Source organism: Marmota flaviventris, chromosome 5, assembly GCF_047511675.1.
Source record: "Marmota flaviventris isolate mMarFla1 chromosome 5, mMarFla1.hap1, whole genome shotgun sequence".
NCBI lineage: Eukaryota > Metazoa > Chordata > Mammalia > Rodentia > Sciuridae > Marmota > Marmota flaviventris.
The window spans coordinates 163603095-163618852 of NC_092502.1; the positions used below are offsets into that span (position 1 = coordinate 163603095).

The following is a 15758-nucleotide window of genomic DNA, read 5'->3' on the forward strand; positions in this document are numbered from 1 at the left end:
AGGACCTGCTGAGCCCACGCTGCCCATGCTCCCCTACCCTAGGGAGTCCACATCTGCACCAGAACTAACGGGTTTGCAGGCTGAAGAACGGCCAGCCGCGGGCTGCCCGGGAACACGGGGCCTTGGAGACAGTTTCTGCGGTGGCCCTGGAGCACACTCCTTGGGAGGGAGAATGCAGCTTCAGAAGAACCTTCACTCTTACCCAAGTCTGAGTGTCTGTGCCCTGCGCTGCCCATGACATTGTGACCTCCAGAGAGCAGCAAGCCCAGGGGTTCTGCTAGGGAGGGCTCCTGAGCTGGTGGCATCGGGTCACCTGGGCACATGACAGACTTGAAATGCTTGGACCCACCCAGACCTGCCAAGTCTGGGTCTCTGGGGAGGCCCAGCAATCCGTATTGTTGTGCAAGTGACCGCTTATCCATGAGGGCCCGGCCATGCTCAAGTCTGAGAGTCACCTGGGCCTGAAGCCTCCTGGGCAGCAGCGTGTGTCCTGGACCTGCCATGCTGGGTGACTCCCCAGGATGCCCTCAGGAAGCCACAGGACACGGCCCAGCGTCACTCCCAGGTGTGCTGCACATGGCCCGAGCGGCCCAGGGGGCATGGCGCTCCCTCCTGCACATGCAGTGGCCACATGCTGCAGGCTGCCTCTCCCTCCTGGTCATCTCGGCCAGCCCCAGGCCAGAGGACCCAGGGAGACTTCCCCAGCGCTGCCCCTCTCTGTCTTCCCACTCTAGCAAGCTGAAGGCATCCTGGAGCTTTCCGTTCACTCCTTGCTCACAGCTTGACTCAGCACGTCACTCAGGGTGGCCCCCGCACCAATGCCATGGGGAGGCTGCCCGCCAAGGTCTCTGGGAGACACAACCCCGCGGACGTGCCATCGCCTGAGTAGATGCAGCCACCACTGTCCTGGCTCCAGCAGGGGCCTGCACCTGAGGGTTGTCCCCAGAGTCAGGAAGGGGAAAGGCGCTCTCCAGCTCAGGAGGGAGCCGGGAGTTGGACTCTCCCAACGAGGCTTGTGCTCGCCTGCCAGCCTCCAAGATGAGCCTCACGGCCCAGCTCCCATCCTGGCAGTCCCCACAGGTGTCCAGTCGCAGCTTCCACCCTACGGGCTTGCCTCCACCCCACCTACCACTGTGGGTCCTGCAGCCCCCAGCACGTGTCACTAGACCATGAATTCCAGACTGAAAAAACAATGAGCAACCAACCCGCCAAACCCCATTTATCTGCAGACCGAACACGGCCCAGCTCCGAAGGGGTCACATGGCACATCGGAGCCCCGGGATTAGTGCCATTTCAGAGCTGGAGTCCGTCCTCGTAGGTCCCCAGGTCGCTTTCTGAAGTTCAGACACCCAGTAGACAGCTGCAGCTCCCTGGTGGCCCATGGAGACAGACTTGGCATTTGCGATGTCTGTGTGCAGCAGGGTCTTTCCCGGGTGCACCCAGCCCTCCTTTTCAGGGTCTGGGTTTGTGAACTGGCTCAGACCCATGGGCTGCACGAGGGGCCGTGACTCTGCTGCAGTGACAAGTTAGATATCCATCAGGGATTCTCATTCCTACAGATTAAGTAGACACCACGATTAAATAAGCAGCAAAGAGCAATGAAATGATTACAACGATACAAGCTGACATAGTAGTTCCTGTGTTTTAAGGTATCTGGTGGTGATTTTGGAAATGAATTAATGATAAAAAGAAAATTAATCCATGAAAAATATGCAATTATTATCTCAAGGGAAAACAAAAACTCCCAAGAAGGGAAATGAAGTCCGAGACAGTGTAGCTCAGTTTAAATAAAACACGCACCTCATCCAGAGCTCGGCCAGCACACGGACACCCAGGAGGGCCTGGAGGCAGAGGACTCAGTCAGGCTCTGAGGGGGTTTAAGGTGGGAGGGCGGCTTTGCCCAGAGCTGAGGAGCAGCAGGCACCACCGGACTCTGCACGCAGGAGCCTGCTCCTGCTGCCTGGGAGGCCAAAGCCCCTGAGCAGGGAGACCCACAGCTGAGTGACCACAAAGAATCTCCCACCTGCTGCCCTCTTTGGGCCAGGTGGGGCTTCCCTGGACATGCTGTTCCATGTGGACAAGGGCAGTTGAGAAGTGCAGCCAGGCCAGCAGCCTTCTGGGACAGCCTCAGTGACATAAAATAGAACAGAGAAGAGCAGTTAGGTGACAGAGGACCCACTGCTTACAGTGCAGGACCAGGGCCACAGTGTTCTTGGTTTGCCCTCAGCCTCTCTGCACCCTGAGGCAAGGGGCAGAGGCCCTCTCGCAGGAAGGACGAACCTCTCAAAGCCTTGGTCTGCTGGTCATCTGGCACACGAGGACTCCTGGGGAAGAGCATAGGAGGGTCCTGCCTTTGCTGGAGTCCACAGGGAGGACTAAGGCCTCCTGAGTGGGCATGGGGAGACGCAGGGCAGCAGTGAGCTCTTGGACCCACGTGGCCTCCAGGCCAGCTCCATCTCAGGGCCCTGCCACACAGGGCCTGCTCTACCTCAGGGACCCTGGATCTGTGCCCCCCTCCCACCTTGGCAGTCCCTACAACCTGGACAGAAAGCCACTCCCACGTAAGCCTGGACTGGGCAGCTCTAGTATCCCCTCATATGGCCATGCCATGTCCTTTTCACAGCCCTGCCAGTCCCCCAGCTTCCCAGAGCCTTCCGGGCTCCAGTGAGACATCAGTGTCCGGCACCTGAGCTGGACTCCTGGAGGCCTCCTGAGGACACTGGGTGCTCCGGGGCAAGTAGAGCCTGGTTTTCAGCAGCACAGCGCCACCATGGACCTTCCAGCCACACTGTTGATCCCAGACCCGGAGGAGCCAGGCTGGGAGGGCTGAGGCCATGGGCACGGTCCCCTTACTTCTAAGGAAAAGGTGGGTCCTTGGCTGGTGAGTCACAGGGGGTTGTGATGGGGCCCCATCCTGGGCTCATGTGAGGTGCCTCTCTGTCCCTGCTGAGAGTGTCCCCTGCCCTTGAACCTTTCCAGATGCCTGGAGCCAGCTCCTTTGTCCCACTCTGTCCCCTCCACATCTTGTAGGTCCAGGTTAAATGCCTCAGTTCGCTATGCTCCTGTGTCAGATGCCTGGTTCAAGGCACTGCCACCCTCAAAACCGCCCTTCCCCCACACCAGCTTGTTAGGCTCACTCCTCCTTGGGATGGACATGACTTCCCCCAATTCACATTTGAAGCCCTGATCCTGTCCCTCAGAGCAGGGCCTTGTTGGAGATGATTCTACAGAAGAAACCAGGCTAAAATAAGGTCACTAGGAGACCTTCACCCAACATTCTGGTGTCCCCATGCAATGGGAAAATGGGAGGCGAACATGTGCAGGGGCAGCACCATGTGAAGGTGGAGCAGAGATCCGAAGATCCGGTGGTGCATCTGCCCTCCAAGGACCCAAAGACGGCAGCTCTGGGGGACACACCTGGAGCAAGTCCTTCCTGCAGTCATTCCTCCCAGGACCCAGCCCTGCCCACACCTCGGTCTCAGCTTCTGGCCTCCAGGACTGAGAGGATGAGTGCTGTCCAAGCCCCACCCCTCCCCCATGGGTGGTCCTTTGTCATAGTGACCTGCCTCACTTACACATTGGTAGAGTCTCTCCAGAGACCAACTCATCACCAACATGGTGCGACAGGTGGGCCCCCGGTTCTCTGGAGGTGAAGGAGAGCCTGGTGTCTGCAGCCCCAGCCTCCTGGGGGCTCCCGACAGCCTGGCTCTTGTGATTGGCTGATCCTGCACCTGGCTCTTTCTGTTCATCTGTCTTCACTTGAACTGCAGTAAAACCAGGAGAGGCTCACCCCTCCATTTGCTCAGCAGAACCCCGATCCTTTCCTGAAGCTCTGACAGAGCCGAGTCTATCGTGTCAGCCTCCCGGGAATCCTGAGGCTGTAACCCTGACACCAGCACCAGCCTATGCCCAGGCAGCCTTCTGGGTCAGGCGTGGAGTCAGCTTTGGGTCAGGTTGCAGGGCAACAGCATGAAACTCCCCAGGGTGGACAGTACCCAAGGCTGGGGGCAGCCATGGGCAAGGCTGTGTTTGAAGTTCCATTTGGTAACATGGGCTCCCCTGGGGACTGTGGCTGGTCCCCAGCAAGGGGAGGTTGCTCTTAGAGCCAGCAGGAAGCAACTCTGCTCTGCAGCTCTGCCTGCTCCCGTCCAGTGCCCTGAGCTGACAGCAGCCACGGCAGCCATAATAAAGCCAGCTTGACATTTAGGGCAAAGTTCCAGACATGCAAAGGTCGGCCACTTAATCAGGTTTAATCAACTCATAACCAACCCCACTGGTCTACCTGTGCAAGCCCAGGGAGCCCTCCTGTTGCAGAGGATGGAGACGAGCAGGCTCTTGCTCTTTGTCTTCTGTGGCCTGGCTGAGGGCCCAGCCCCCAGGGTTACTGTGCTCCAAGAACATCCGAAGCTCCTGTGTCCTGCTTCAAGCGATTGGAAGCCAGGTGCAGCGGGAGTGGAGGGCTCTGGGGGTGGGTGCTCTCTCTCAATCTGGGTGCAGGTGACACGGGCTCCCTTCATGCCACCCTGAGCTGCACCAGTGTGTCTGGCATATTCTGTCTGCATGTGACGCATCAGTAGAAGAGGCTGCCCCCTTCCCATATGCTCCCTCCTCCAAATGCCCTGGGAGGTCTGGGTCATGGTCTTGCCCTTCTGCAGGGCTCATGATCCCTTCCCACGTGTGGCTTGGCTGTGTGTTTTGTGTGGCAGCTGCACATGACACCTACCCCATGTTCCTGACTTAAATGACCTCCCTTGATTATATGCAGAACCTCCTCCCTGGTGAGCATTTGCCTTCTTAGCCTGTTGGTGGGGCCCATCCTGGGCTCGCCCCTCCTCTGGAAGCCCATGCTATTATTGACCATGCACAAGCAGAGGGGCCCCTCCCCTGGTGACGGTGGCACATCACTTCTCCTCGTTTCAGGGACTGAAATGAGCCCTCCCAAATGCAGGGGTGGAAATCCTATCCCCTTTGTGATGGTACTAGGAGGGGGGATCTTCAGGGTGAGGGTCTCCTGGGCTCCAACCTCAGGGACAGGATCTGTGCCCCAATAAAACAGGACTTGGGAAGCTTGGTCCCCGCTTACCTGAGGAGACACCAGAGAACACCCTGGAGCCCCAGGCAGCCCTTGGCAGGTGGCAGATCTGCAGTGCAGCCCGTGGCTCAGGACCCCCTGCTCTAGTGCTGTGAGGAACAGAGGTTGTCCCCCCCCCCCGCCCCCTGCCTGTGGCGTTTCTGTTCCAGCAGCCCTGGATGAACTGAGACAGAGCCCCTTCCTCCTGGTTTTAACGCAGCCTGGAGGAGCTGCTTGGGGGATCTTCTCGCCTGGCCCCTGCCCTGTAGTTAGAAGGCTGTGGGGAGACAGTGGGGCCTCAGGGTTTGGGGCACAAAGGGGAGGTGAGGAGCAAGAGCACTCTGGAGTCCCAGGCACAAAGGGACACTGCTCTCTGCAGCTCAGCAGCTCAGTGGGAGTGTGCAGGCTGAGGTGTGGGGAGAGCCCTGGGCAACCCTCTTTCAGTGACTCATATTGGGGAAAATAAAGGTGCACCTGGGAGGAAGGCCTGAGCTTTGGCCACCTACAGGTGCAGAAGTGGGGCCCAGCCACTCACCTGGCACCTTCTCCGTGCCTGGTTGTCCTGGGTCTGCTTGGTGGCACTCTCTCAGAGTCCTTTGGTTCCTGGAGCCTGGAGCTGGACCTGCACATCCAGGCTTTCGAAACCTGTCCTGGGAAATGTTTAGCAGGAGACTGATTGAGGCCCCTGGTGCCCATCCCTGCGCCCCTGCTTCGGGCCAAGAGCAAGGAGGCTGAGCTCCTGCCTGGTCTTGAAAACCTGGCCTTACACTGGGGCCTGGCTGGGGCCACAGAGGATGAACCGAAGTATGTGGATGGAGGATCCGGACCTCACGTCCTAGGCCAGGGCACGTGGCCCTAGAAGAGCCCTGCGGCAGGGTCCTGACCCCGACAGGCAGGGTCCACGGGTCGCCCCTGAGGCTGGAGAAGCCGGCAGAATACCCTCGCCAGACCAAGCAACCCCGACCGCAGGCGGCACCACCTCCCAGAGAGGGAGGTTGGAGATGTCAGCCCGCGAGGACAGGAGGGGCAGGCAGAAGGTCAGGGTAGGAGTCGCCCAGAATCAGGGTGGGGATCCGGGGAAGCGTGGTGGGGCTGACCCTAAGCCGCTCGGGTGGATTTCCTTGTGCACCCGCGGCTCCCTCCCTTTGGTCTCCTGCTTCGCCAGGACCTGGCAGGACAGGTTAGCCCAGGAAGCCCCCAGGGCAGGCACCGGTGTGTGGGGCAGCTCTGGGGGTGCAGGCGACGGTGGAAGGTAGACTCAGGCAACTCCTGCCTGGCAGCCGCTGGTCTCCCAGAGACTCATCGGACCCAAAGGTGCACCCCTCTCCCACGCGTCCGAGGCTTCAGGACACGCAAGATCCAGGCGGTTCGATCTGCAGCCTAAGAGCGGTGGCAGCAGGCTCCGCGGGCTATCAGTGTCCTGGAGGGGCAGGGGCGCGGCCCTAGCTTGTCCCCCGCCCACCCCGGGGCGGGCGGGTGAGGAGGCGGAGCCAGGGCGGGGGCCCCGACGGCGGGCGGGGCGAGGCGGACCCCCGCGACCAGATAAGAGCCCGAGGCTGCGACCGCCCAGTGCGGTGGCGCTGAGCTGGAGTTTCCGCGGACCTACCTGCTGGGACCTGAACGCAGCTGTAGCCCAGGGCCAGAGGCAGGTAAAGGCGGGTCGCTCCCTGCGCAGGCGGCCCCTAGCATCCTCCGGGCGGGCGCGCCGCTCACTCCACAGACCCTCGGGCTGGGCCGCCGGGAGCCCAGCAGGGCGAGCGTTGTCCGTCGGGGACTCCGCTACCCGGGGACAGAGCGGTCTCCGAAAGTGCCACCAGTCGCGGTGCAGAGCGCTGTCTGGCGGTGAAATGGGAGACCCTAAGGCCCTCCCAGCCAGAGGGGACTTCCGCCCCGCCCGCGGAGTGCGGACCGGTGGGCAGGCGCTGAGGTCGCCGGCTTCCCGGGACCCGCGGCTGTCTGAGGTTGCGGCTGGGGCGCCTGCTCCGCCTCGATGGACCTGACACCACCTGGGGTCGGCGGAACTGGCCACGCGAACCCACGTCCCATAGAGGTGGTGGCCTCAATCCTGAGGTGGTTCATCTCCCGCGTTTTTTTTCCATTTGTAAGATGGTGCCAGGACGCGGGTTGCGACTGGGAGCTCCAGGCCACTGTTGCAGGGAACCACAGTGGGGAGGGGGGCGAACAGAGTCTGTCATGGAGCTGCCTCCTGACCTGGGCAGCGGAAGGAAAGATGCTGTCTCAGAGGCCACATTTTGCCCTCTTGGCTCAAGTCTGGCCTCTGATATCCTCAGCACAGGAAGGGTCTGGATCCTTCCCGATGCGGAGCACCACTGGGTGAGCAGGAGGAGCCCTGGTGCGCCCACCTGCAAGGAACTAAAGGGCCTGCCTTTGCGCTATTCGCACCTCCCACCCTCCCCAGCTGTTGGCCACTGCTGTGCTGCACCCCTGTGGCTCTTCTGAGAACATGGGATGGGTCTGTCCCTGCAGGGAAGAGGCCACAGAGAAGTGGTGCACACAGTAACGTCTGTCAGGCGTCTGCTTTTGGGTGCAGGGGAAAGTTACCCCACTAGAGCGGTCACCCTGCTGCCCAGGCTTACTCAGTGTCTGTGCACAGTGGGAACAATGCTGAGGTCTGCAGGCTGCTCAGCCCTCCTCCACTCTGCCCAGGGCTTTGCGGAAGTAATTGAGAGCCACTTCCCTGGTAAGGGGTTGTGTGGCAGCTGCCCCACCCTGGGTGAAGTCCTGCACAATCAATCCTCCATGCAGCTCAGGTAGGGCACAGGAAGCCTTGGGCAGATGGACATGGAGAAGCCCCTGGGCGCAGGTGGATGTGGACTTTGAATAATACAGATGTTCTTTGAACAAGTGGTTGTAATTATTTTTTAAATTTTTAGTTTAGTGTGGCTGTTTATATACATTTTGCTCTTTGTTTTATTACCTGGTATAAAGAATGCATAGTGCTGTTACAAAGACCTTCTATTGGTGCTCTTTGAAGACTATGGGATGACTCCCTGGGAATGTGGAGAAGGGACAGAACATCTGTGCATGGTTATTAGAAAGCAAATCAAGCCTTGTGCTTGACAGGTGGGGGGTCGGGGAGGAGGCACATCAGCAGGTCTGTCTTGGGGTTTCCATGGCTGGTTCCCCCCGTGACCCCCAAAGAGATCTAGAGTCTCCGCCTCTCCTGAGCACCATCATGTCATCCTAGGAGCTTGGAATGTGTTTGCTCCTTCCAAGGCAGCACAATTGTCTCAGGTGTCTGCTCTTGACGCACACTGTCAACCTGCTACCACACCGGTGTGTTTCTCTGTGTTTTTCATGTTGGCTGAAGACCAAGAGGAAAAAGCACAGAATCCCTAGGCTCCAGTCTTCCCATGAGTAAGAGCAAATGCTCCGTGGGACCCATGTCCCCCTTGGTGGCCCCGGCTAAGGAGCCCAATGCCATGGGCCCCAGGGACGTGGAACTCATCCTGGTCAAGGAGCAGAACGGGGTGCAGCTCACGAACTCCACGCTGATCAACCCACCACGGAGCCCTGAGGAGGCCCAGGAGCGGGAGACCTGGGGCAAGAAGATCGACTTTCTGCTCTCAGTCATCGGCTTTGCAGTGGACCTGGCCAATGTCTGGAGGTTCCCCTACCTATGCTACAAAAATGGTGGAGGTAAGTGCCATCTGGGGCCCGGTTCCTTCTGCCAGGTTGAGCCACAGGGCAGCAGGGAGCAGTGTTCTTAGGGAACACATGCTCACTGGCAAAATTATGCTCTCCTCCTGGTGGAGACAGGGCTGCTTCATACCAGAGCATGAAGTCATACAGGCTCTCCCAGGTGCAGGAGATGTAGTGGTGCAGGCTGTCCCAGGTGCAGGAGATGCAGCACTGCAGGCTGTTCGAGATGCAGGAGATGCAGTGGGTGCAGGCTCTCCAGGAGATACTGCGGGAGCAGGCTGTCCTGGGTGCAGGAGATGCAGTGCTGCAGGCTGTCCCTGGTGCAGGAGATGCAGTGGGTGCCCGCTGTCCCAGATGCAAGCGGTGCGGCATTGCAGGCTATCGTAGGCACAGGAGATGCAGTGTTGCAGGCTCTCCTGGGCACAGGAGATGCATTGGGTGTAGGCTGTCCCAGGTGCAGGAGATGCAGCAGGTGCAGGCTGTCCCAGGCATAGGGGATGCAGTGGGTGCAGGCTGTCCTGGGTGCAGGCTGTCCCAGGTGCAGGAGATGCAGCGGGTGCAGGCTCTCCCGGGTGAAGAACACAGAGTCTGGTTCTGCTCTGCATCTTAACAGCTGAGAAAAATGAGGCCAGAAAAGAGGCAACCAGGAGGAAGTAGGTGGAGGCACCTTGGCCCTGTCCTCTGTTTCCAGTGGTTGTTTTCACTTTGGAAAAATTCTCCAAGGGCCAAAAAATGGCTTGATAGTGTTTAAAAGTATGTAGAACTTGAACTTGGAGGGGCAGATGATGCCCTGAAATGGGGCCTCCAGTGGCCCTGCCCTCACTTCTGGATCCGTCCAGCCGTAGACCCTTGCCTGCACGGCACTCAGCAGGCTGGGATGGGGCAGGTCACTGAAAAGTTCACTTGAGCAGCCAAGTCAAGGGGCGCTCCTCCCCACGCGTCCCCGTCGGGGGCCGTCCCCTGGCCTCCCTGCTTGGATCCTCCAGACATAGGAAGGGCAGGGCAAGACTTCTTGAGGAAGCCTCATGGCACGCCCATCTTGAAGACAGGAGACCAAGGCCTGAGCAGTAAGTGTCCCAAGACAGAGCTGAGGGGTCTCCACAGCTCTCCACAGCCCAGAAGGGAGCAAAGCCCTCCCTTACAGAGGTCAGCCTGGGGGGGAGTAAGAGGGACTTAGGAGGCCTACACAGGGCCCAGGCCTTCGAGGGGGAGATAGAGGGCATAGGTGCAGGGAACCAGGCCCACCCGAGGGGTACCGGCCCCTGGGCAGCTCCTGGCAGCAAGGACCTCAGTGGTGGCCTGCGGTAGAGGCAGACTCCGAGTGCCAGGCCCTGGGGAGGGTCAGGGGGTGCTGGGGCCAGATCCTGAGAGGTAAATGGATCTGGGCCAGGGAGGGGCCAGGCCTGCAGTGGGAGCAATACCAAGAGTGGGCGGGGCTGTCCCGGCTCTGTCATAGGTTTGATGTCATCGTGTGAGTTGGGGGTGACCAGGGTTTCTGGAGGGACATATTGAGGCACTGGAAATAGTGGGCAACAGGTGTGGAGGCAGGCTGTCCACCATAGCTGAGACTCACCCCTCCAAGGGTCAGACATTTGTACCCAGAAAGGCCACTGGGTGCAAAGGGCCACGCTCAGTCTGGGACTGTAAGAGCTCAGAGGAAGCCAAGCAGCCCCTTCCGTACCGCAGCCAGGGCGTGTGTCCACAGGTGCCTTCCTGGTGCCCTACCTGCTCTTCATGGTCATTGCTGGGATGCCGCTCTTCTACATGGAGCTAGCCCTTGGGCAGTTCAACAGGGAAGGGGCTGCCGGCGTCTGGAAGATCTGCCCCATCCTGAAAGGTAATGTGCAGAGACATGTCCTTTTGCCCTGACACAGTGAAGCAGCCCGCCGCAGAGGCTTGCGGCTTTCAGAGCAGGCTGCCCAGTGTGCATGTGCGGTCCTGCCTTGCTGAGGCCCGTAGGCAGTTCACCCACCTTCTAAGCTGGTCCTGCGCTGAAGTCCCGCCAGGACCGAGGATTGGCGGTCCCAGGGGAGGCTCCTGCAGTTCTTCAGCAGGGTTATCTTGTCAGGGTGCTGCAATGGTCGTCATATAGAACACCCACCTGCCAATCTGCCACCTCTCATCCATCCATGAGCCATCTGTCTATCATCTCCTATCATCTTCATCTGGTCACTGTCTGTGATTCCCCAGCTATCTTGACCTATGTAAATCATCTTTCTTGCTAGCTGTCATCTATCTATTGGTATCTATCTGTTTATCCTCAGTCTGGTTTTTCTCTAATCCTTCAAGGCTGCTGATGTGAGGGCACAGCACCATGAGGCACACACCCCGTGTTGACCCCAGGTGGCCCAGCAGCTCACTCGTCCCCAGGAGATCCCTGGAGGGACGCCATGCTGTCTCTCTCTGTGCTGGAGATACACTCTGAGGGTCAGGGGGCTTGAATAATTTGCCCAGGATGAGCAGAGCAGGACTCCATCCCAGACCTGTCCAGCCCCCCCAGCCAGGCCCCAGGGTTACACAGTCCCTGCTCCAGGTCTCCCTCCTGGCACGTGGGTTCTAGGTGGCTTTGAGGGCACTTCCTCAAGGAGACACAGGAGAGGTGCCCCTCAGACAGTCGGCATTCACTAAGAAAACGACCCTTGAAGGGCCAGAGTTTGGATTTTCTCAGAAGGTCTTGAAGACCTGGTGCGGTGGAAGAGAGCAGAAGTCTCCAGGAATGTGCCGTCAGTGCCCAGGCATCCATATCCAGGACCAGCGGATACTGCTGTCCTAGGGCAGGTCTGCCCGGAGGACAGGATTGCCCTCTTGGCAGCAGAAACGCTGAGACAGCCAGGCACGCCGGCTCTTCCGGGCAGTAGGCTGCCTTCCTTCCTAACACCCCAGTGGTCAGGGATTTTCTCCTGGGCTAAGTGATTCTCTGGACCACGCCACAAGGAAGCTACGTAGAGAGTCTTCCCTCCCACCATCGCCCATGATAGCCCACAAGTGAGGTAGACACTCGGGGGCGCAAGGCGGTGCTGGGCATTCCCTGGGATCCGAATGCGGGAGTCGAAGCTCCAGAGCTGCCCGCGGTGCGTCTGCACCCTCCTCCCCTGTTGGAGCAGTGTGGCCGGTGACTGAAGGTGCTGGACTCTAGAAACGCATGCTCTGGGCATCGACGTGCTGCCCGGGAACTGCACAGCACCATTTCTCCAGGTCAGCTGACTAACAGGACCTGGTGCACAGGAAGTGATGGTGACCTCCCAGGCTCTGCCCAGCAGTGCCAAGGACATTGCACCCGAGGCTGTGGTGGTGGCCTGATGGGCTTGAGCTGAGATTTACATTCAGGTGGCATCTGAGAGCTTAGAGCCCAAGAGTGCTGACTCAGCAGTGGAGCAGCTCACCTCAAGTGGGGGAGGTGCCAGGACCGTGTGCTGCCCTGTGTGCTGCGGCCACGCCAAATGGTGCTTTGTGGACTTTGAGCGCTCACCCCTGCATGTCTGGAGTACGTCCCAAGTTCCTACTTGACATGGCCGGTGCCTCACTCCCTGCAAGGAGCTGAGTGTCCACTCAAACTAAAATCAGCTCTCTATAGGCAGGGACTGGCAGAGGGACGGCAGGGAGGAGGCCATTCTCCCTGAGGCTGGGTTGGCAGAGGAAATATGTTTTCTATCTGAACGTCACACCACAAGAATATTCTCCAACAAAACTGCCAGAGTGGATTTTTATTTTGAAGTCTATAAAATAAGCATTTTCCAAGAACTTCAGAGCACTTGGTGACCCTGATGACTTGTCTTGGGTTGCTAGAGGACATCTGACTTCAGCAGGCATGGCTGTCCACACCCTGTCTTGGGAAACAGAGATCACAGATGCGGGTCCCCAGCAGGTGTGAGAACCCGGAGGGAGGGAGACCGTGGCAGGGCGGTAATCGACACCATCCCAGTTGCCCCCAAGGGCCATGCTGGGGCCAAGGGCGCCCAGGAAGAAGCGCATGCGCCCTCGGAGTGGCAGCTCAGCAGAGCCTCTTTCCCACAGTGTGACCTGTGATGGGGAAATGGGTTGCTGAGGCAGGCTGTCTGCTCTGGCACCTGTGCAGCCATGGAAAGTACAATGAATTGATGCAAGAAAAAGATTTTTTTTTTTCCAAGAAGAAAGACCTTTAGTAGTTTAAGGCCAACCAAACTAAAATCCCAGAAAGCAATTGCCCTTTCGTTTGGCTGATGGTTGATGAGAGGGTGTGGTTGGCCTCACAGCAGGTGAGGCAGAAGCCTTCTCCCACGTCCCCTGGTGTATGCTTCTCCTTCCTCTCGGTCTTCTCTTAGGTCTGGTTAATAACCCTGGGTACATTTTCGTGTCTCATGAAATAGGAGTGCCACCTGGCAAATAAGGCAACAGTTAAAGTGCCCCCAAAATGATTTTTGGAGCTAACGGTCATTCAGGTCATCCTTTGTGGATGATCGATGTGTCTGGGTAGCCCTGGGAGCTGCCCCTGCTCCTAACCAGGAGCTGAGCTCCACTTTGAAAGCCAGACGGTGAACTCCGAAGAGCCCAGCTGTCTGAGGCCGTGAGTCATGGTGGTCCCTCTGCAGTCTCCAAGGCCCGAGGGAAAGCAGCTAGAGAGGCTCAGGGGGCCTCCAGCACTGCGGCTCGCCTTGTCCGTGGGGCCCTGGAGAAGAACGTCTGCAAACCTCCGGCTCTTTCCCTCTCCCTCCCCTCCATCTCTCCCTCTCCCTCCCCTCCATCTCTCCCTCTCCCTCCCCTCCATCTCTCCCTCTCCCTCCCCTCCATCTCTCCCTCTCCTTCCCATTCTCTCCACACATGTCTCTGTCCTGCCCAGCGACTCCGCAGGGACTGTAGGTCGTGCCCCATCATGCAGTGCGCTCTCCAGTGGGACTCCTGCGGTGAGTCTGTGACACTGTGCTACAGCCAGCCTGTGAGTGCTCGAGGAGCGCTGGCTCCTGTGGGTGGGGAAAGGTGCACATGACTCTCCTGGGGACTCGGTGCCCGGGTTAGCGGCAAGCTCCCGTTCAGGTGCCAAGCACAGACTGCGCTGTGGGAAAATCACCTTATTGTATTGAACGTAAAAGGATCATCATGTTTTGCAGTCGGTAATGTTTTAGTGTGACTGATCAAACTCATCCTCGTTCTGAAAAAGAATTCACAGTGGCTCAAAGGAAACGACAGAATACACACACGGTCAACATGAAGAAATACTAAGAAAATTGGTAGTCAGAGCTGAGACTGGCGTGCACGTCCGTCACGGAGTGCCCGGGAAAGGAAGCGCCCTGCTTCCTCCGTTCCTCCGGGAGGGAGCCTGCGCTGGCTCAGAGGAGACGGAAACCATTGGCACTAAGTGGCAAGAGAGGCACCCGTGGAGCCTCACTGTGCTGTCCTCCTCACACAGCAACCAGATGTGGCTGCGGCGGGGCACGTGGCTTCCCCATGGCTGGGTCCTCCATGGCATTACGGAAGAGCTGCACCGAGGTTCCTGGGCTGGTGAGGCTGCATGTCAGGGGCACCGTCTGCCTTCTTGATGTGCAGAGCTCAGTGTGACCAGATGAGCAGTCAACACTTGGCAACCACCCTCCTGGGCAGCCGTTTTCTCCCCAGGCACCTGGGCTGCTGGACAGGGCCCTCCCGTGTGCTGTGTTGCTGACCACACAAGCCCACTTGCTCGGTGAGCTGATTTGTTCCTCTCCTGTGAAGGGTGGTGCTCCTGCCCCTCTGCTGTGAAGCCCAGAACTCTCCCACACAGCAGTGGCCCCGGAAGGACCAAGGACAAAGTCGGCCCTCCCTTGGCACAGCAGACTTGGATGCACCTTAGTGTTTGATCAGAGCTCCTTTGAGTTCCTCAAGTTCCAAGCGGAGGACTTGGGATTCAAAGTTTTAACCTTGAAAACATTGAAAAGCCAGCTGCAGTGCCTTTTGGAGCATCTTGGCTTCCTGGCAACATGGCTGCCCAACATGGCTGCCTGGGCCATCTTCTCTAGCAGAACCCAGCCTCTCTACGGAGCTCAAGGGGCAGAGCTGTGTGTGAATGACTCACCACTGACCAGTTCCACTCTGGAGAAGCCTTCCTAAGGGGGCATTCAGGTTTTGTCTGACTGCTCTCAGCACACTTCCCAAGGGGGTTATGTGCATTCCTGATCCTGGTTTAAAACAACAAGTTACACTTCCTTGATCTTTGCTTACGGGATAGGAAGAGAACTTAAACACGGTGCCTTATCAGGAGAGCAGCCTCCCCGAGTGTGTAACCATGGGAAGAACCCCACGCCATTCCCTGAAAAAGGCACCCCGAAGGTAGGCTCCTCCCCTGCAAGCCATCAGACCGGCACCCCACAGGTTTTCATGACCTAAATTAAAGTTGCAGACCCGCCCACCATGTGCACAGCGCTGGGAAGGAAAGCCGAGGAGCACGGGAAGCCAGCCAGAGTGGCAAGAACACAACTGGCTTGTCCAGCATCCTTAAGGACCAGCCCTTGACCGATGCAGAGGCCTTCCAGCCACCAGACACATCTGCCCACCATCAGGCTGACCCCATTCTGTGGACTGCTCACAACTGAGCTCTGCTTACTTCACCAGGAACCCCCACCAAGTGGAGGATCCCAAATTCTAGATTTTGTGATCCTGGAAAGAGCAGGTGACAGGCCCTGTCTGTCTCTGGGTGGCCTCAGGTCTTCATGCATGGCCCTGGGTGATCCTAGGAAACTCCACATGGTCCTGACATTCCTTGCTGGTGCTTGATGATCTCGTGTGGCCCCGTGAGGTCCTAGGAAGCCCTGGATGATCATACATGAACCTGGGAGACTGAATGGTCAGGCCTGGCCTGGGTGATTGCAAATAGCCCCAGATGACCCTGCTTACCCTGGGTAGTCTCAGGGGAAGGTAGGGGTGCCTGTGGGTGGCCACAGATGGCCTTGGGTAAGTTTGGGTGACCTAATGGGCAAGGATGAGCACAGATGGCTGTGAGCCATCCTGTGACTATGGTGTCCCTGGTTCATCATGGATAGTGCTGGGTGCCCTTAGTGGTCCTTGGGCCTGGGTT

The 15758-nt window shown here is 58.5% G+C and overlaps 1 protein-coding gene across 1 annotated transcript in view; it reads left to right on the forward strand.

Moving 5' to 3' along the window:
• Positions 1-8445: 8445 nt before the first annotated feature.
• Slc6a3 (solute carrier family 6 member 3) overlaps positions 8446-15758 on the forward strand; it is a 35980-nt gene continuing 28667 nt past the window's right edge. The window contains exons 1-2 of the mRNA XM_027943912.2: positions 8446-8731; positions 10440-10571. Of these exons, the coding sequence (XP_027799713.1) occupies positions 8446-8731; positions 10440-10571 (418 nt within the window). The remainder of the gene's footprint in view (positions 8732-10439; positions 10572-15758) is intronic.